Below are 21,962 nucleotides of genomic sequence, written 5' to 3'. Positions count from 1 at the left end.
TAAGACACGGTCTTGTTCTGTTGTGATCCTCCTGTCTCAGCTTCCTGAGGTGCTGAGACTGTAGGCATGCACTATTGTTCCTGGCCTTCAGACTGGTCTGGGAATTGAACCCCCCTGTCCATGTAACCTCAGCCTGGGAGTGTCTTACGAATGTGCACCACTGCAGCTGGGCCTCACTGTATGCTATTTTATCTTGTTCTGATTTACGGACATTGACTACATCACGTATTTTATGTATAAAAGAAATGCTGTCTGGGGTTAGGCAGGTGGCGTGGTGGTTGAGAGGACTGGGTTCCCACATGGCCAACTGCAGTTCGAGTCCTGGACCTGGCCGCTTGCTTTCTCACTTTCCCTCTCTCTCTCTGGTCAAAAGTAAAATAATAAAGGTAACAATAACAAACAAAGTTAAATAAAATAATTCTTTTATTTTAAATTCTTTTACTTAAAAGAATATACAAACATTTAATTCCATTTGTTATTGTTATTTTTAATTTTTTTTTATTTTTAGAGAGGTTTTTGCTATAGGGCGCGTGAGCTCGCCAGAAAGACAGAGACAGACAGAGAGACAGAAAGCGAGAAATCACCCCCCAGGGGGGATGGCCACACCACAATCCCTTCTCCTCCATTCTCCTCTCGGGATCTTGGGCACGCACGCACACGCGCCCAGTATGAGTTTTAAGCCACCGGGTCCGGGACGCGAACTGCAGTTGACTACGTGGGAATCCAGCGACATAGCCATTACGCTAACTGCTGGTCCCCCCACCCTTATTTTTTTAAAAGAATTATTTTATTTAACTTTGTTTGTTATTGTTACCTTTATTATTTTACTTTTGACCAGAGAGAGAGAGGGAAAGTGAGAAAGCAAGCCACCGGGTCTGGGACTCAAACCATGGTTGACCATGGGGGAATCCAGCACCCTTATCCACCACACCACCTTCCATAGCCATTACACCAACTGCTAGTCCCTGTTATTGGTATTTTTTAATTGACGAGAGAGAGAGAGAGAGAGGGAGAGAAAGGGAAAGTGAGAAAGCAAGCCACCGGGTCTGGGACTCAAACCATGGTTGACCATGTGGGAATCCAGCACCCTTATCCACCACACCACCTTCAGGCCCCAAATAAAATAATTCTTTTAAAAAAATAAGGGTGGGGGGACCAGCAGTTAGCGTAATGGCTATGTCGCTGGATTCCCACGTAGTCAACTGCAGTTCGCGTCCCGGACCCGGTGGCTTAAAACTCATACTGGGCGCGTGTGCGTGCGTGCCCAAGATCCCGAGAGGAGAATGGAGGAGAAGGGATTGTGGTGTGGCCATCCCCCCTGGGGGGTGATTTCTCGCTTTCTGTCTCTCTGTCTGTCTGGCGAGTGCACGCGCCCTATAGCAAAAACCTCTTAAAAAAACAACGATGTGGGACCAGCAGACAGTGCAGTGAGTACATCGCTGGACTCCCACATCGCCGACCGTAGTTTGAGTCCTGAACTGGGCAGCTTGAAACTCACGCCAGGCACAGGTGTGCCCCAAATCCTGAGAAGAGAATGGAGGGAAAGGACTGCGGCATGGCCACTGCCCCCGAGGGATGACTGCTCACTTCCTAGCTCTCTGTCTGTCTCTCTGATGAGCACACACACCCTATGGAAAACACCTCTTAAAAAAAAAAAAAGAAATGGTGGAGAAATCATTATATTACCTTAATTATTTGTGTAATAATCTGACAATTTAATGGTAAACGAATCATGAAGATAAAGAAGATAAACGGGAAAAATATTCTAGCATCCTTGCAGGAGTTCCTCGTGATTCTCAAATATCCTTGGAGCCCCCAGCATGAACCAGCGCCTACCTCCATGAAAAAGATATCTCCGTTTGTGTCTGTGCCTGCATGCACCACGAACGTCTGCTTCTTCATGTGCCGGCTGCCGCTGGAGCGGATGGAGAGATCACGTCCATTCTGGGAGAAGAGATTTTTTAAATAAGGACATTCATAGATCCCTCTTATCCCTCTTAAGGCTCGGGGCCAAAGGAACTAGCAGTTAGCATAATGGCTATGTTGCTGGAGTCCCCTGTAATTGACCGCGGTTCGCGTCCCGGACCCGGTGGCTTAGAACTCATGCCGGGCGCGTGAGCGTGCGTGCCCAAGATCCCGAGAGGAGAATGGAGAAGAAGGGATTGCGGTGTGCCGCCCACCCCAGGGGGTGATTTCTCGCTTTCTGTCTCTCTGTCTGTCTGTCTGGCAAGTGCACGCACCCTACAGCAAAACCAAAAAAAAAAAAAAAAAAAGAAGGCTGGGGGCCAAGAATCCCCTGTTCAGCAATTAAACTTGGATCGCCTTCCTTAGCACGCACTGTCTTATCTCTGGCTACTGGCTACCAGGGAAGTGTTCTCAGGCATTTTGGTCTCAGGACCCCGGTACCTCTAAAAAATTATTAGAGATCCCAAAGAACTAACTAACTTCCTTCCTTCATTTATTTATGGAGAGGTTTTTGCTATAGGGCGTGTGTGTGTGCCAGAATGAGAGAGAGAGACAGACAGAAAGAGAGAAATCACCCCCCAGCAGGGATGGCCAGGCCGCAATCCTTTCTCCTCCATTCTCCTCTCGGGATCTTGGGCACGCACGCACATGCGCCCGGCATGAGTTTAAGCCACTGAGTCCGGGACTCATACTGCAGTCGACTACATGGGAGTCCAGCGACATAGCCTTATGCCAACTACTGGTCCCCCAAAGAACTTTTATTTATGTGAGTTACATTTATTTATAGGTATTTACCATTCTAAAAATTAAAACGGAAAAAAATGTAAATGTTTATGAATTTATTTAAAAATATTTCATTAATAATAATCCATTACATGGTCATATAAATGACGTGCTTTTCTGTAAAACAGAGACATTTCCAGGCCAGCCAGTGGGATGGTAGCGAAGGTGGCTGGATCCCCACACAGCCAACTGTGTGATTAAAGCCTCAGACCCGGTGGCTTGACAAATACACTGGCATATGTGTACATGTACCTAAAATCCTTACGGGAGAAATGGAGAAGGGAATGCACCATGGCCATTCCCCCTGGGGTAAGTGTACACACTCTGTAGCAAAATTTAAAAAAAGAAAGAAAGAAAGAAAGAACTCTGCTTCTAAAACAAACAGAAAATGAACAGTGGCACTGTTTTACATTTTTGCAAATCTCTTTAATGTTTAGCTTAACAGAAAATAGCTGCCTTCTCCTATCTGTCTCTTCACTCCACTTGTTGCATATGCTGCTCTGTTTTCAATCAACGAAGAAAATCTGCCTTCAGAGTATGTATTTGGTAAAAGGAGGAGGGTTTAACCTGTTCAGACAACTACGTGTATTCTCCTTTGATACAATACCAGAACTTGGAAGTATTAGTTTCTTTAAGTTAGTTGCAATGTGGAATCTGAAAACACTATCAACAAACATTTTATACTATTATGTTAAAAATTAATTTGGGGGGACCAGCTGTTAGCGTAATGGCTATGTTGCTGAACTTCCACATAGTCGACTGTGGTTCGAGTCCCAGACCCGGTGGCTTAAAGTCACGCTGGGCACATATGCATGCGTGCCCAAGATCCCGAGAAGAGAATGGAGGAAAGGGATTATGGCGTGGCCATCCCCCCTGGGGGGTGATTTCTCGCTTTCTGTCTTTCTGTCTCTCTGTCTCTGTCTTTCTGGTGAGTGCACATGCCCTACAGCAAAACCCTCTCAAAAAAAAAAAAAAATTCTTGTGGGTGGCCAGCAGGTGGCATGGTGGTGTAGACGCTGGAATCCCACATGATGGACTGCAGTTTGAGTCCTGGACCTGGCAGCTTGCTCGCGCTCTCTCTCTCTGCCCAAATTAAATATAGTAACAATAAAAGGCAATAAATAAAATAATTACTTTCTTTTCTGAGAGAGATTTTTGTTATAGGGCACGTGTGCTCACCAGAGAGAAAAAGAGACAGAAATAAAAAGCAAGAAATCATCCCCCAGGGGAGATGGGCATGCTGCAATCCCTTCTCCATCCTCCTCCCAGGATCTTGGACACGTACACAATGCGCCCAGCTGATTTTCAAGCCAGCGGGTCTGTGACTCGGTCCGTGACTCCAGCTGCAGTTGGCCATGTGGGAGTCTAATGATGTACTTGCTGCAGCATCTGCTGGTCCCTAAATAAATCTTAAAGTCATTTGGACATTACATTCCACCTCACACTGAGTGCCACACTTGGATATGCAACATCACACGTCGGCTCAGCAACGCACGCAGCTTCTCCGAAGGCCGACATGTTCTATTGTGCGATTCAAAAACACACATTCATTAATGTCACCACCAATCTCATTTTAAAAAGTCCAAAATGTGGGACCAGCAGATGGTGTAATGGCTATGTCACTGGATTCCCATCTGGTCAGCCACGGTTCAAGTCCCGGACCCGGTGGCTTAAACTCACACCAGGAGTGCGTGCGTGCGTGCCCAAGATCCTGAGAGGAGAATGGAGGAGAAAGGATTGCGGTGTGGCCACCCCCCTGAGGGGTGATTTCTCGCTTTCTGTCTCTCTGTCTTTCCAGTGAGTTCATGTGCCCTACAGTAAAAAACTTCAAAAAAAAAAAAAAGTCTGAAATGTTTTTCTGTTAAAGTCTATTATCACAGACAAGTACCTGCCATTTGTTTTCCTTGAAACGTTTGCCTCACGTTAGTAACATTAGAGAAAATATCTTCCAACTATTCAATTCCGAATAACCAAGTTGTTAGTTACTCTTTCAAGTAAAATGGCATTCCTTGAACAAAACTACTGGTTCACTTAGCAACTCAAACTGTTGCAAACTGCTTTTTCTCAAATCAACCATAATTATGGGGCCAAGAGGTAGCCTGGTAGTTGGGGTGCTAGACTCCCACATGGCCAACTGTGGTTCGAGTCCTGGACCTGGAGGCTTGCTTTCTCACCCTTTTGCTCTCTGCTCAAATTGAATAATAATACTGAATAAAATTAAATAATTCTTTTAAAAAAATAATTGCAGCAGAAATGCTTTACGTATATGTCTAATGTCTCATATCTAATATTAATATCAATGGGAAGCATATATAAAACAAAAGAATATTGAAATGTATAATAACCCAAAAACAAATGATGTATGACCAATAATCAGTGATGGATATTTAATAAAACTAATGGTTTTCTCTGCCTCGTCCAGGACACTCGTTAGCGAAACTGGCCTCTGTAAACCTAGAGTGCCCTGCTGTAAGGAGCACGACCGGCTGCCAGCGTGCTTTGGGGCCTTGGCCTTCCTCCGTGTTTACGCACCAGCAGCTTTGTCCCCCGCTGCTTTGTACTAAGTGCAAATGCCAACCCGGTGGAAAGGCCAGTAACACCTCGGGGTGATGACGAAAACGGTCTTCGGCTGAGGGTCCTCAGCGCCGCGGGAAGGACGCACGGCGGAAGTGCTGCACCACGACTATGTCAGCACAGAGGACCCAGATGCAGGACAGAAGCCCTAAGCCTTGTCCGGGTGGAAGACTCTGCCCCAGTTTCAAAGCGGGGAGTGACCTGGACTGTACAGTGACACAGGTCAAGGGATCTGTGGAGGGACTTCTGCATTATGCCAGAAGGCCCAGCCGGGGGCGCTGGCGAGGGCAGCCAGGCTCCCAGGGATGGCCCACACAGTGCTTACCAGGTTCGCCAGCTGATCGAGCACCTCGTTGATCTGCTGGCTGTACACAAGCCCAATGTGGGACTTCCCCATCAGGCGCCTCACCTTCTTCCTGATGTCGTTCTTATTGACCTGGAGAGCCACACAGGGTTTTAATAAGGGAGCTGCCTTCCTCTTAACTGAGAGAAGAGAAAGTTTAAATAAGGTTCCTGCCACCTAAGATAAGCAAAACTCGGGGCCGGCAGGTGGCACGGTGGTTAAGGGCACTGGACTCCCACATGGCCGACCATAGTTTGAGTCCCGGACCTGGTGGCTTGCTTTCTCACTTTCTTTTTTTCTCTCTCTCTCACTCTGTCCCTCTCTGGTCAAATTTTAAAATAAATAAATAAAGTTAAAATAACACAATTTTAAAAGAGAGAGAGAGAAGCGAAATTCTTAAAGACCAAATCACTGAAAATGGAAGAAGCTGTTCAACAGTGTGGAGCCAGCAGGTAGCGTGGTGGTTAAGGCACTGAACTCCCATAGGACCAACCACAGTTTGAGTTTGGGACCTGGCAGCTTGAAAATCACACTGGGCATGTGTGCGTGCATGCCCAATCCCAGGAGGAGAATGGAGCAGAAGGGACTGCAGGGTGGCATCTCCCCTGCGTGGTGATTTCTTATTCTCCCACTGTCTCTGTCTCTCCCGAGCAAGTGCCCATATACTCTTTGACAAAAATTAAAAATTAAAATTAAAAAAATACAATACAATTAAGCTGTATTGTGACAACGCACTAGGAAACAAAGCCCGGCCCTGTCACTAGCTTCTTCAGAAAAGTGGCTCTTAGGGCAGTGCTGGTTCAAGAGACACCTCCTCCCCACCCCCAAATAATACCACAACATTTGCTCCAAAGGGGCTCTAAAATCCCCAGGATCCCTCAGAGAACAAAGGAGAAACAATGGCCCAGAGTGCCAACACCAGGACTTGGCTATGGCTGAGACACCCGGTGACAGTCAGGGCTGTCCTCTCCCAGAGATGATCTCCCCGTAACTCCGGAATTCAGCAGAGGACAATGGTCCTTACAACAGAAAATGAAGCAAACCGACAGGACCGGTGGGACAGTTTCCACATTTGCTAGACCGATCCTTTCACGTTTAGGGAGGCTGGGAGGAATGGGAGGAGAAACCCAGGGGTTCAGTCTCAAAACGCCTCTCTTCTACCCAGCAACCCCAAATTCACATCTCCCCTTCAGGGTAGGACTCTTCTGTTTGCTAACATACTTCTTTCAAGGTGACAAATACCGCATAACTCAACCCAACTAGAACCTATCATTACTTTGTTAGTGGGTAATGGATTTTACAGTTTTGGAAATTCTACATGATAAAGAGCTGGTATTGAAAAATGAATTCTGAGTCATCCTTTCTAGGGTTTTAAAACCTACAATTGTAAAAAAAAATATTTTAAAATTCACTGCATTCTGCGGGGAGCTCTACTGGCATCTTAAAACTCCTTGGCAGAGGAAGCACATACAAAATTCAAAATAAACAGTATAGAAGAATCGATTACTTTGACAACATTCCGTAACAAAACAGCCTCGCTGCTTCAGATAAATGACCCGTGTGTGAACTGGCAGAAAGAGCTCTAACTTCCAGTCAGGAGGAGAGCCTTAGTAAGACGCTCTGACGGTTTCCAACTGCCGCAAAATATCGACCCGGGAACGAGCCTGGCCCTTCCGGAGTCAGAGGCTGGACACAGACACGGCGTTACCTTCATCAGCAGCATGTAGGAGATGAGGTTGTGCAAGAGTGTGGCCAGCAAGCGATCTTCATCATCCTCCAGTCGCTTCCGGTCGTGTTCGCCCAGAGACAGGTACCTAAGCAGGAGACCAGGCACGAATCAGCCCTCGACCAGGTGACCACAGGACAAACGGGGAGGAGGCGGGTGTGCACAGGCTCAGGGGTGTCCTAGGCTCCGTACCTGTCGATCATTTCTTGGGGACCCTGGTCCATACCCATCCCTTCCCTCTCCAACATCACAGCATCTAAGAACGCATCTTCCCAGAACTGCATTTGGTCCCATAAAGTAGAACGCTCTTTGCCTGTGTGGAATAAAGGTGATTTTTAGGGGTTTATCTAACATTTAAATAAAGCTGCTAATGAAAATGAAGAGTAAACTCCACACACACGAGAGTCATGACAAATTCCAGGGCAATGGAAACCTCAGTCTCTTTTTCCCCAGATTAACATTCCTGCCACCACCCCCAGAAGCTTCCAAGGAAGGCCCAGTCCCTCCCAAGGAAGACGGATGGACACAGCACACAAAGAAGAGAGGCGGTTACTTATAGAGAAGGTCTCCATAGCGGCATCCTCTAACTGGTCCCACATCGATCCTTTGTCCCTTCCTGCCAGTTTGTGAGCAGGAAGACCACGGTAGCAAGCGAGAGAGGAAGGCAGACGGAAAGACAGAGGCTGTTGAGTCACACCAAAATCTGATCTCCCCTAGTCCTCACCCACTTGTTAGAGACCCAGGAAGCGGCTCTTTTCAGACACACCAATGCCGCCTAAGGACGGCACTGAGATGAGCAAAAGGTCAAGCTGTGACTTGCTCAGTGCAAGCCGCCCCCTGGCTGAGCCTCCTGCCGGCTCTCTCCCCAGGGCCAGGGGCCTCCCCAGGCTGCTGCTCACCGAGGAGTCCCTCATAGAGGTAGACTCGCTGGCCCGCATCTTCGGAAGAGGAGAGCGAACTGGGCTCCCCACCAACTTCTCCTTTGCACTTGGCTTCAAGCTGTGGGCCTTCCCCTAGAGACAACAGGTGATAGGTCAGCTGCCAGGGACAACAACGAACAGGGACAAAGTTGACCAAGCATGTCATTAAGAGGCTCACACACGGGTCACCACCCCTCGGCAGCACACAGCACAGCACCTCTGCTTCAGCTACTCTACTTGCTTCTAGGGTCTGGCCAAAAGCTAGGAAGCCACCGGGTGGCATGGTGACTGACTTACTGGACTCCCACATGACCAACAGTGGTTCAAGTCCCATATCAGGCAACTTGCTTTCTTTTTTAGAGAATTATTTTACTTATTTATTACTATTATTATTTTTCAGTTTGATCAGATAGAGGGAGAAAGGGAAAGTGAGAAAGCAAGTCACCAGGTCCAGGACTTGAACCATGGTTGGCCACATGAGAGTCCAGTGCCTTTAACCTCTACACCGCCTTCCAGCCCCAGGCAGCTTGCTTTCTCACTCTCTCTTCCTCTCTATCTCTGTCTCTCTCTGGTGAGGCACATGCCCTATAGCAAACTGAAAAATAATAATGATAAATAAAACAAAATAAATGATTTAAAAAAATAGCAATAATAATGATAAATAAAACAAAATAAATAATGATTTAAAAAATAGTTAATCAGCCAATCTTGCTTTCTGTTACGTCTCCTTAACCATGTGATCATGTTCTCATTTTGAATCATCTTTCTCCTTAGTCTCTATAAGGCTATTTTTTTAAACAAACAAAAAACTGGGGCCAGCAGGTGGCATAATGGCTGAGGCGTTGAAATCCCACATAGCCGATCACAGTTCAAGTCCCGAACCTGGCAGATTGCTTTCGTGCTTTCCCTTTCTCTCTCTCCCTCTTTCTCTGGTGAGTGCACATGCCCTGTAGCAAATTAAAAATAATAATAATGATAAATAAAATTAAATAAGTAATTGTTTTTGCTATAGGGCGCATGCGCTCGCCAAAAAGACACAGAGAGATAGAAAGCGAGAAATCACGCCCCCAGGGGGATGGCCACACCGCAATCACTTCTCCTCCATTCTCCTCTTGGGATCTTAGGCACACACGCACATGTGTCCAGCATGAGTTTAAGCCACCAGGTCCAGGCCTCGAACCGCAGTCGACTACATGGGAGTTCAACGACATAGCCATTACACTAACTGCTGGTTCCAAAAAATCAGGCTAATTTCTGTAGCAGCAAGACCCAGTAGAAGGAATGCGGGGTTTGAAGTCACGTGACCAAGGTCCAGATGCCATGTGAACTTACCAGCTGTGTGAACTCAGGCACAAAGCTTTACCCCTGAGTCTCGTTTCCCTCATCTGTAAAAGGCAGGCTATAATACCTCCCTCCCAGGGTTGCTGTAAGGGTTACATCTGAAAATATATAGCAAGCGTTTAACAGTGCCTGGCACATGGCTGGTAACTGACGAAGGTTCACATCCTACCGCTTCTTACTGCCCCTGAGAAACAGCACCAACCTTCTCAGTCACTTCTGCAACATCGGACTTTCTGTTCGTTCAGAAGACTTCCAACTAGGTTAGAGGTAGAGACTATTACCATCTCACCACGTAGGAACAAAATAGGCAGAGAAGCAATGGATCCAGAGACATTGGGCAATACCTAATTAGTATGAGTAAATGCCAGTCTCCTGGCTCACAGCAGTACTGTGTTCAATGGACCATACTCAACATGATTGATTTCTTGTTAAAACGACCTTTCTTTGAGCCAAAACATTTTATTTACTTATTTATTTTACGGATTTTTGCCAGAAGCATGTGCACTTGCAGGAAAGAGACAAGATAAACTGAGAGAGAAAGTGAAATCGCTCCTCAAGAGGGATGGCCACGCCATAATCGCTTCTCCTCCAATCTCCTCCTGGGATTTTGAGCACATGTGCACACGCAACCAAGCATGATTTTCAAGTCACCGGGTCTGGAACTCGAACTGTGGTCGGTCATGTGAGTCCAGCACCTTAACCACCACACCACCTGCTGGTCCCTTGAGCCAAAAAATTTGGGTAACTGCCCTCAGTAACCCAACTACACAAAGCCTCCTTGCCCACGAGCATAAAATGAGAAAGAATTTGTCCCAGGAAGATGTCAGGAAAGGTAGCACACGGCTGGATGGCTTCATACAAGATGGATGCTCCATTGTTTTTATCTTAACATCCAGAATGGAAGCTTGTCGAGAGGATTTGAAATACTATTTCTTTGTGTGTGTGTGTGTGTGTGTGTGTGTGTGTGAAATTTCGCTATAGGGTGTGTGTGTGCTCATTGGTGAGACAGAATGAGAGGAAGAGAGAGAGAGGGAAAGGGGAGAGCACCCCCTGGGGGACGGCCACACTGCCGCCCTTCTCCATTCCCCTTGGGACTCTGGGCATGCCCCACACCAGCAGGCTTTCCAAGCCGCCGGGTCTGGGAAACCCACAGTTGGCCTTGTGGGATCCTACTAGCCCCCCAAACACTCTTACCAGAACAGCTGCTTAGGCTCAGTGAGAGTTAAGGCCTACTCACTCGAGACACCTCGCTGACTCTCAGTCCTACTCCCAACCTTCACTCCGGGAGGTCCCAGTTTTATGACAGACATATATGCACAAGGCCTGGGGTCGAGAACGAAGTACGTAATCTCATTTACATTCTCATCATATCTTCCGTTCTTCCCACATACCAAAGACAAGGATCTAGGCGCTCCTGCAATACCCATTCTCATCTCTGTGTTCAATGCTGCCTAAAGAGGCCCGTATTGGGCCACTGGTGGTGTGGCCAACAGTCGTGTAATGTAGGCAAAGTTCTTCTCTTCCTAAGGCTTTGTTCCCTCACCTACCAGAAGAGACTATTCACAGCCGTAGACTGAATTGCAAATTTCTTTTTTTTTTTTAAGAGAGATTTTTTTCTATAGGGCGCATGCACTCGCCAGAAAGACAGAGACACAGAGAGAGAAATCACCCCCAGGGGAAATGGTCATGACTTGTTCCCTTCTCCTCCACTCTCCTCTTGGGATTTTGAGCACACATGCATACAAGCCCAGTGTGGGTTCTTTTGTTTTATTTTGTTTTAAAGATTGTTTAATTTTATTCATTCGCTCATGTTTTTAAAAAAATAATTATTTACCTTTATTTATTTATTTTAATTTGATCAGAGAGAAACTGAGAGAGAGAAAAAGTGAGAAAACAGACCACCAGGTCCAGGACTCAAACTGTGGTCGGCCGTGTGGGAATCCAGCACCCTTAACACCACACCACCTACCAGCCCCTCATTCATTTTTAATTTGACCAGAGAGGGACAGAGAGAGAGACAGAGAGAGAAAGTGAGAAACCAAGCTACCAGGTCTAGGACTCGAACTGTGGTTAGTCATGTGGGAGACTCTGGCACCTTAACCACATATCACCTGCTGGTCCCTGGTGTGAGTTTGAAGTCACCGGGTCCAGGATTAGAATTGTGATTGACTATGTGGAGTCCAGCAACATAACCATTATGTCATCTGGTGGTCCCCTTGCAAATTTCTTCAGAGTAGAAATGCATTCTTATTTCTTTAAAAAAATATTTTTTGTTAAAAATTATTTATTTTAATTGTATTTATTATTATTTTAATTTGACCAGAGAGACAGAGGGAGGGAAACTGAGAAAGCAAACCACCAAATCAGGGACTCGAACCAATGTAGGCCACACGGGAGTCCAGTGCCTTAACCACCACATCCCCTGTTGGTCCCTTACACTTTTTTAAAAAAACATCTATTTCGTTATTTCTTTATCTGTTTATTTGTTGTGATTTTCAAGCCACCATGTTTGGGTCTCAAGTCACGGTCGGCCACGTGGGAAGCCAATGCCTCGACCACCACGTCACCAGCCGGCCCAGCCCTGTATCTTGAATACAGAACCTAGCACTTGGTAAAAGATTTCATAGGCGTTGTTCTTTGTCTGTTTAGGTTTTTGCCATAGGGTACGTGCACTCGTAAGAGAGACAGAGGAAAAGTGAGAAATCACCCGCCCAAGAAGGATGACCACACCACAGTCCTTTCTCCTCTTGGGATTTTGGGCACATATGCATGCCTGTCCAGTGTGATTTTCAAGCTGCTGGGTCTGGGACTGGAACCGTGCAGCGAGCCATGTAGGATCTAGTACCTTAACCTCCATGTCACCTGCTGGCCCCACAGATGTTTATTAATGAATGAAAACTCCACATGACTGATAGGACTAAACTACAATGAAACGCTGTGTTACAGGGCTATACAAACAGAGCAGTCCACAGAGACAGGTAGGCAGGCACTCAGTGAGAGCTCTAACTGCCCTCCCGTTACCACAGAGGTTTCCATCACTGTTTCAAACATGTTACTACACAGGGCCTGGGGCTCCAACCCGACTAGGGGTGGGCAGCCTAACTCAGCAGTGATTTAGAGAGGGCCTAACTCCCTTTCACCAGGATGTCAAAGGACTCTATTAAAAAAAGCCTGAAGAGCCAGCAGGTGGCGTATTGATTAAGGCAGCTGGACTCCCACATGGCTGACGGTGGTTCAAGTCCTGAACCTGACAGCTTGCTTTCTCACCTCTGTCTCTCTCTGGTCAACTTCAAAAAATAATAGTAATAATAATGACAATGAAAATAAATGAAATAATTTTTTTTTTTTGAGAGGTTTTCGCTATAGGGCACGTGCACTCGCCAGACAGAGAGAGAGAGAGACATAGAGACAGAAAGCGAGAAATCACCCCCCAGGGGGGATGGTCACGCCGCAATCCCTTCTCCTCCATTCTCCTCTCGGGATCTTGGGCACGCACGCACACGCGCCCGGCGTGAGTTCTAGGTCACCGGGTCCAGGATGCGAACCACGGTCGACTACGTGGGAATCCGGCGACATAGCCATCACGCTAACTGCTGGTTCCCAATGAAATAATTCTTAAATACACACACACACATATCCATTTTCCTTATAGCCCAAGTATATGAGGATCATCCGCTCCTTATTTTATCTTTCTCTCCTTACTGTCGTTTAACTTTTCATTCTTTCCTAACGTCCCACGCACATCTCCTTTCGTGAGTAATCAGAGCTTACAAAGATGGCGCTCGTGGCAGAGTTGGTCTCAATTTCACTATCAGACAACGTGCCCCGAGAGCCGGCCAAGTGGGCGCTGCCCTCGCCACCGGGTCCATCACCTGCATTGCTGCTCAGGTCGCTGTCCGCTCCCAGGGTCTCTCCAGAGCTATTACTCACCTAGAGGGAGAAAAGGTAGTGAGGGCCATTTCCCAAGGAAGGGCCCCAGAGATGCCCAGCCATTAGAGCTCCTTGCCACCGTGAGAAAGTATCAGAGTTCAGAGGAGCACCAGCCTCTGGAAGCACCTTCTTTGTAAGGGGAGCAGAGCCTGAAACCCCGCACAGACACACCTATGACAGGTAAACATCTCCCCTAGGAGAACCGTGCTGACCTGACGCTAAGAGAAGCCTCCCAGGAGAGAGTATCCTCCTTTTCCGCACCCACCCACCAAGATGCCAGTGTGGTGTTCCCCTACCACGGTGCTAACTTCAGAATCCTGACTCGAGCTGCGCATCATCACAGCCGGACTCACGCCGCTGACAGAGTCGTGGTCAGTCCTCTGAAACAAGGCACAGAAACCGGGCACGTTAGGAAAGCTGTCCAAACTGTTCTGTTTCCCTTAGAAATACTGTAACTTTCAGGACCAGCAGATGGCATACGTCACTGGACTCCCATGTAGTCGACCGCGGTTCGAGTCCTGGACCCGGTGACTTAAACTCACGCCAGGTGCATGTGTGTGTGTGCCCAAGATTCCGAGATGAGAATGGAGAAGAAGGGATTGTGGTGTGGCCATCCCCTCTGGGGAAGTGATTTCTTGCTTTCTGTCTGTCTCTTCTGTCTGTCTTTCTGGTGAGTACACACGCCTCCTACCAAAAAAAAAAAAAAAAAAAAAGCTTCAACTTTCAAAGGCCAGCCAGTGACATGGTGGTTAAGCTGGATCCACCTGGCCAACTGTGCAGTTCAAGTCTTGACTAGGTGATTTGAGAATGTGTGTACTGGGACCAGCAGATGGTGTAATGGTTACATCCCAGGGCTCCCACGTAGTCGACCCTGGTTCAAGTCCCAGACCCAGCAGCTTAAAACTCACACCAGGCACGTGTGCAATGCATGTCGAAAATCCAGGGAAGAGAAGGCGCTGTGGTGTGGCCATCCCCACCCCGGAGGTGATTTCTCACTTTCTATCTCTCTCTCTCCAGCAAGTTCATGCACCCTATAGCAAAAATCTCCCCCTTAAAATAAGAGAGAGAGAAAAAAAAGAGATCATGTGTGCATGCCCAAAATCTCAAAGGAAGGGAGAAATGGAGAAGGGACTGTGATATGACCATTTCCCATGGAGGATGCTTTCTCACACCCCTCCATCTCTCTCTAGCAAGTACACACACCCTCTTGCAAATTATGAAAAAAATAAAGAAGAGGAGAACTATTGTAACTTTTACTTCTCCCTATCCCTACTCTTCGGCTACCATTCCTACAAATGTCTTGAGCAACATATTCTTTTTGTGAATATCAAATACGTGTGATGGGCCGGCAAGTGGCATGTTGGGTTAAGGTGCTGGACTCCCATATGGCCAATTGTGGTTCAAGTCCTAGACCTGGCAGCTTGCTTTCTCACCCTCCATCTCTCTCTCTCTCTCTGGTCAAAGTGAAGAACGATAATAAATAATTATTTTAAAAGTAAATAAATAGGGGGGCCAGCAAGTGGCATGGTGCTTAAAGGCACTGGACTCCCACATGGCCAACCACGGTTCAAGTTTCGGACCTGGTGGCTTGCTTTCTCACTTCCCCTCTCTCTCTCTCTCTGTCTCTCTCTCTGATCAAACTGGAAAATAATAATGATAATAATAATAAATAAGGTTAAGTGGAATAATTCTTAAAAATAAAATAAAAGTAAATAAGTAGGTATGACCTACATAGCAGAAAAGGAAAAAAACACATGAAAAGAAATGCATGCATGTGATTAAAAATTACATGTGCAAGTAAGGACATAATAATAATACTTTAAAGAATTATTTATTTGATTTTATTTGTTATCATTATTTTTTAATTTGTTATAGGATACATGCACTCACCAGGGACAGAGAGAAAAAAAATTAAGCTGCCAGGTCCGGGACTCCAACCACAGTCGGCCATGTGGGAGTCCAGTGCCTTAAGCACCATGCCACCTGCTGGCCCCGCAAAACAATTTTTGGAGCTAGACAGTGACAGCAGTAAAACACGATGCTCTGCCAGGCAACCCCGCATGGGAAGGTTCCCAGCTGAAGTCTGGACGCCTCTGAGTGTGCCAGGCCGGCAGGTGCCACAGTCTGAGGCTGACAAAGGCAGGACTAGGTCCAGATTGTGTTGGGAGTTGGGGGGAGGTCCAATTTCTCTCCCTCTCTCTTTCTTGCTCATGGAAAAAATAAACTTAAAAAAATAATAATTTCTTATTAGTTCTACCACCCACATTAACTATATTACCATTTCAGTACATTTAGTATTTTTTTAAGAGAGATTTTTGCTATAGGGTGCATGCACTTGCTGGAGAGACAGAGAGAGATAGAGAAAGAGAAAGTGAGAAGTCACCCCTGGGGGAATGGCCACGCCACAGTCCCTTCCCCATTCTACTTTCGGATTCTGGCACGCACATGTCCCTGGCATTGAGTTTAAGCCTCTGGGTCCGGGACTCGAACCATAGTCAGATAAGTGGGAGTACAGTGACATAACTGTTATGCCATCTGCTGGTCCCAGTATATGTATTTTATATATTACTACATATATTTAGTAAATATATTTTTTAAAGAATTAATTTGGGGCCGGCAGGTGGCATGATGGTTAAGGGAGCTGGACTCTCACATGGACAACTGCAGTTGGAGTCCCAGACCTGGTGGCTTGCTTTCTCACTTTCCCCTTCTCTCTCTCTCTCTCACTCTCTCACTCTCACTCTCACTCTGTCCCTCTCTGGTCAAATTAAAATAAATAAACAAATAAAATAAAGCTAAATAAAAATAATTCTCAAAAAGAAGAACTACTTAGTTTTATTTATTTTTATTCAATTTGAGTGAGAGAGAGAGAGAGAGGAAAAGTGAGAAAGCAAGCTACCAAGTCCGGGACTCAAACCGTGGTCGGCCATGTGTGAGTCTAGCGCCTTCACCACCATGCCATCTGCTGGTCCTAGTGTGCATATTTTAGTATATATCCTTGGAATCTTTTAAAAATATGCTTTAAAAATGTGTATAGCTTTATAAAGAATTTCCTATATTTCAGTATTTTTTTTTTTGGAGAGTTTTTTTTTTTTTTTTTCCTTAGGGTTGTGTGCTTCCCCGAAAGAAGCTCACCAGACAGACAGAGAAAGACAGAGAGACAGAAAGCGAGAAATCACTCCCTAGGGGGAATGGCAATGCCGCGATCCCTTGTCCTCTGTTCTCCTCTTGGGATCTTGGACACAAACACACACACGCCTGGCGTGAGTTTTAAGCCACTGGGTCCGGGACTCGAACTGCGGTCGACTACGTGGGAGTCCAGCGACATAGCCATTACATTAACTGCTGGTCCCATGTCTCAACATTTTGAAAACACAATTTTTTTGTTTGTTTTATTTTAGGTTATTTCTCTAATACAGAGACAGACACTCTAACAGGGTCTTGCCATGCTGTGCTTCCCTGCATTTTTTTTTTTTTTTTTTGGAGAGGTTTTTGCCATAGGGCGCATGCGCTCGCCAGACAGACAGAGAGACAGAAAGTAAGAAATCACCCCCCAGGGGGGATGGCCACGCCGCAATCCTTTCTCCTCCATTCTCCTCTTGGGATCTTGGGCACGCACACGCGCCCAGTGTGAGTTTCAAGCCACCAGGTCCGGGACACGAACCGCGGTCAACTACATGGGAGTCCAGTGACATAGCCATTACGCTAACTGCTGGTCCCTCCCTGTAATTTTCCCAGTCAGCCAGACCTCAGGAGCATCCAGCCTGACCGGATGGACCCGGGATCCAAACCTGGGCCTTCCACATAGTTCCAGCATTGTGTGGCAGTGCCCTACCACACAGCACTGCAGCTGGGCCCGAAAACACAACGTAGTGGATCGTGACACTGTACCATATCACCCCAGAGCCTTCGCTATTCATCTAGGGTCTCCCCATGCTGTGACCCCTCCGTCTCAGCCTCCCGAGCAGCTAGGACACGGGTGTGCACTACGGCCTCCAGCCTTCATACTGAGCTGACTATTCTATTATTAAGTAGTTGTGTGGTTTCAAGCTTGTTTTGCTATTTTTTTTTTTTTAACTTGAAGAATGTTAAGCTGGCAAATAACCCTTCCTATTCTCAGCAAGATGGTCACAAACCTGGGACCCAGACGTCAGGCTGACGCCACTGTCCGCGCTGATCTGGGACTTCTTCTCCTCTGTCTCCCCAAGGTCAAAGACAGGTTTGAGGACGTCAGGCCCTGAGGAGGGGAAGATGTCTGTTACTCAGTGCACCAAGGCTGGGGCAGGCTGGGGACAGAGAGGGACAGCAGCACGGTCAGACCCGGACCTGTTCGGCCCCTCCCAGTCACCTTTCCAGAGCTGCCCTCCTCGGGACCCACTGGAAGATGAGGTTTCCGGATGCCTTAAGAACCAGGCAGGACAAATTAGACCTGGTCTCAAAGGACCCCACAGCCATCTTCCCAACCTGAGAAAATTCTGAGCAAATCGTCCTCACACAGAAAAGCTCCACAAATGTCTGAACCACAGTCCAAATCACTCAGGGTCAGCGCTTCCCTCATGTTGAGACCGTAAGGGTCCCCAGATCGCTCAGTTCTCAAACAAGTACATCCAAAGGAGTCAGAAAAGATTAGGCCCAGTGAGATGCACACACCAGGTATTTCAGTGGGCACTGCTATCCCCACGCCAAAACTTCCACATTTCAGAGAAAGACCACCCCCATTTCCCCCCGCCCACCCGCAATGGTATGGCAGAAGGACAGAATGACAGAAAGCAAGAAAGCGTGCCTATGCAAGCCACCAGAGTTGGGCAGCTACACACTCAACACAGAGGGACGGCAACCATCTCTGCCAACTATGCCCACAGGCCTTCTCACGGGGGGGAGCTTTCAGCCAATGAGGGGCGCTGAGGGGCATTCGTTCTCCCCACCCGCTCTGAAGCAATCGAGAGCCAAGTCCCTGGGGACTTAACTCAGCAGACGCCCTGACTGCTACGGGGGGGAAGCACCCTACAAGCCAAGTACCTAGGAGTCAGACCACCTACCTGCTTTCATTCCAAACACCCCCCCCAAGAGCAAAATTTGGGGTGGGGCTGACAAGGGAGCCTGCCCCAACTGGGCCTGGGGAGTTGGCAGGTATGGAAGACTTGGGAACAGGAAGGGGCATTTGTTCCTTACTCGGTTTTTCCAAAGCTTTTTGCTTTTTCACTTCCTGGTGCTTGTTCCATAATTCTACCCCAGATGCAATGCAAGCAGGAGAGAGAGACAGAGAGTCAGAGGCTGGTCAGACAGGGGAATGGACACCCGCCCACCCAAGCTGCTTCCGGCTCAGGCAGATTACCAATCAAGAGACACAGAGATATCTTCTTTGTGTGTGTGTGTGTGGGGGGGGGGAATGTGAGGAGAATCGAGAGATCCAATGCCTTCCCCCAAACTTACATACTAAAGACTCCAAATTCCTAATGCTAACCCCCCAATACGGCAGTGAAAACTCTAGAATGTTAGAGCTGGAAAGGCCCTTCCTGCAGCGCCTTCGTTTTTGCATGAGGAAACTGACCTAAGGGGGTGGAGCCCCTGGTGAGAGCCACGCACCTTAGGAGCAGCCTAAACCTCACCACACCGTGCTCCCTCTGCCACAGGAGCTGGGGACGGGCACTGGCTAGAGCCCAGGGAAGACCTCGCACACCAATCTGGACACTGCGCTGGACAGAGGCCAATGCAGGCCGGCAGGAGACATCCCTCCTTGTTGCTACCCCAGAAACCAACTCACCCTCAGACCCTGTGCCTGCCCTACCAAGAGACAAGGTTTTAGTCTGGGTTCTGGGAAGCATTTCGTACAAGCAACAGAGAACATGACGTGGTCAAGACGAGCATCTTAGTAGGGAAAAGCAGAGTGAATAGGGAGCGTGGTCGTTCTTCTCCCGAGGGGAACTTTGGGGTTTATTTTGTAAGATTTCCTCATTTTCCAGATGAGGAAATAGAAATCCTGAGAGGGAAAGTGATTTGCATCAAGTCATCCCTAGTTGGGGGTAAGCACAGGCCTAAAACTCCTAATTTTCAAACTGGCCAGTCTCTTTTCTTAGAACGTCGCATTAGGTAAGAGAAAACCAGGGCTGAGGAGAGCGCTATGCTGGCTGGAGGAGTGTGGCTCCCCTGAGGAGGAGACTGAGTCCCCACTGCCATGTTGTGGGAACTGTCAGCAACCACTGATGGCGGTGGCGAAGAGGTGCCAGCTGCAATCACTGTGCCTAGGGACCTAGAACCAGAAAGACACGACCTGGATGACTAGAGGCCAAGAAGGAAGTGAGCCAAACAGAGGTGACACCTGGAGAGCTCACCAAGGCAGCGCCCTAGTGGGGAAGAGGAAACGCTGAATGCAAACCAGCCTTTTTCTTTCTTTCTTTCTTTTTTTTTTTTTTTTTAACAAATTATTTGTTTAATTTTATTTATTGCTATCTTTTTTTAGAGTTTTTTTTTGGCTATAGGACACGTGCACTCACCAGAGAGACAGAGGCAGAATGCGAGAAATTACCCTCCAGAGGGGACAGCCATGCCAGAATCCCTTATCCTCCATTTTCCTCGTGGGGTTTTGGATACACACATGCACCCAGCGTGAGTTTTACACCATCAGGTCCAGGACTCGAACTGTGGCTGACTATGTGGGAGTCCACTGACACAACCATAATGGAATCTGCTGGTCCCTATTGCTATTATTATTATTATTATTATTATTATTATTTAGAGGTTTTTGCTATAGGGTACGTGTGCTCGCCAGAAAGGCAGAGAGAGACAGAGAGACAGAAAGTGAGAAATCCTTCTCCTCCATTCTCCTCTCTGGATCTTGGGCACACACACACGCACATGTGCCCAGTGTGAGTTTAAGCCACTGGGTCCAGGACTCGAACCGCGGTCAACTACATGGGAGTCCAGAGACATAGTCATTATGCCAACTGCTAATCCCCATATTGCTATTATTTTTTAAATTTGACAAGAGAGAAACAAAGAGAGAGAAAGACAAAGAGAGCAAATGAGAAGGTAAGCCACCAGGTCCGGGACTCAAACCATGATCAGTCATGTGCCTTACCCAGCATGCCACCTGCTGGCCCCTAAACAAGCTTTTAATCAAGTCAAGTGAAGAAGGTTTAAAGATGGGCTTGCTCTGAAATCTACACTCTGAGGTCCAAGCGAACAAATTCCAGGGCAGTGTACCGACTGGGTGGGCGAAAACTGCCTTCAGAGACCCAGAGGTGCACCTATAAACATCCCTAGAGCTTTCAAGGCCTCACGTGACCTCTCTACTCTGCGAAGAAATCCAGATACAAATAGAGGGACCGGGACTAGAGCTCTGACCCCCCGCTCTGGGACTCACTGGACCCTCTAGACAAAATGTCCAACCTCTCTGTGAGATGTAGGCGGGGTGGCTGCAGATGAAGCACAAGTGACAGAGGAGCATAAAGAAATGCCATCGGAAATGGACACTGACCTATCTCCCTCTCTAGACAGCAAAGCATGGGGAAGAGCAAGGTGGGCTTCTGGATGAATTGATAAGAAGGGGGGGTATTTACAAAGCCAGGACCCTTCTACCACACCAAACGCAGTGACACGTACCAATAGATGCCACGAAATTCTCTTCCTTTAGGCTCCTGGTGTCCGGTTCCTTAGGACCCTTTCCTGCAGCACTGGGTGCCCGAGGTCCCAGCTGGGGAACTCTCAGCTGCGCCATAGCCTTTGGGTCCCCCCGCCCAGACAGACCAGGATCCTTGCTGACGGGGGTACTGACACTCTCGGTTGGACTTCTCTTCCGTTTGTCTGGTTCTGAGGAAAAAGACCGATAGAGGAAGTCAAGAGAGAGCGTGAGTGGGAATTGAGGCACGGAATTGAGGTGGGAGAGGTCAGGACACGGGATGATGTAGAAAGGAAAAAAAAAAAACCTGACATCTTTCTTATGGCAGAAAAGTTCCCACCCAAGTATAAACATGCGCTAAAACACAAAAGGCTGACCGGAAGCACCGTGACGTTTGGGAGAAGTACGGTGGGAGAAGAGTGGGAGAGCTGTGGCGGCACGACCCCTACCTTTGCTATAGTAGTGGGTCTGGGCGATCTCCAGAAGCCCAAAGATGCTGGCCATGCCGCCCAGGCCCGCGTGGGCATAGGACTGCTCCAGGCTGAGCACCGTGCACTTGAGGAGGTCGAGCATGCCCTTGTACACCTTCCGGCTGATCTCCTGCAACAGCAACCAGGGACGACAGTGGGCAAGCTGCCTCGGGCACTCACGTCCCTCTCTGCAGTCGACTCGGACTCCCCCTCCCAGACACTGACCACGTCCGGGATGACGTCCTGCCGGGCTTCATCCTCTGACTGCACCGTGCGGGTCAGCATGCTCCGC

At 47.7% G+C, this 21,962-nt stretch overlaps 1 protein-coding gene across 1 annotated transcript in view; it reads right to left on the bottom strand.

Moving 5' to 3' along the window:
* MADD (MAP kinase activating death domain) overlaps positions 1 to 21,962 on the bottom strand; it is a 50,699-nt gene that overhangs the window by 9,177 nt on the left and 19,560 nt on the right. Inside the window, 14 exon segments of the mRNA XM_027775437.1 lie at positions 1,837 to 1,944; positions 5,648 to 5,758; positions 7,374 to 7,479; positions 7,584 to 7,704; positions 7,945 to 8,007; positions 8,291 to 8,342; positions 8,345 to 8,404; positions 13,424 to 13,582; positions 13,879 to 13,962; positions 17,719 to 17,819; positions 18,755 to 18,808; positions 21,185 to 21,391; positions 21,650 to 21,800; positions 21,896 to 21,947. Coding sequence (XP_027631238.1) covers positions 1,837 to 1,944; positions 5,648 to 5,758; positions 7,374 to 7,479; positions 7,584 to 7,704; positions 7,945 to 8,007; positions 8,291 to 8,342; positions 8,345 to 8,404; positions 13,424 to 13,582; positions 13,879 to 13,962; positions 17,719 to 17,819; positions 18,755 to 18,808; positions 21,185 to 21,391; positions 21,650 to 21,800; positions 21,896 to 21,947 — 1,429 coding nt within the window.

Source organism: Tupaia chinensis, unplaced genomic scaffold, assembly GCF_000334495.1.
Source record: "Tupaia chinensis unplaced genomic scaffold, TupChi_1.0 Scaffold000561_1, whole genome shotgun sequence".
In the NCBI taxonomy this organism is placed as follows: domain Eukaryota; kingdom Metazoa; phylum Chordata; class Mammalia; order Scandentia; family Tupaiidae; genus Tupaia; species Tupaia belangeri.
Note: the sequence above shows the minus strand (reverse complement) of the source record. Positions and strands in the feature narration are given on the sequence as shown.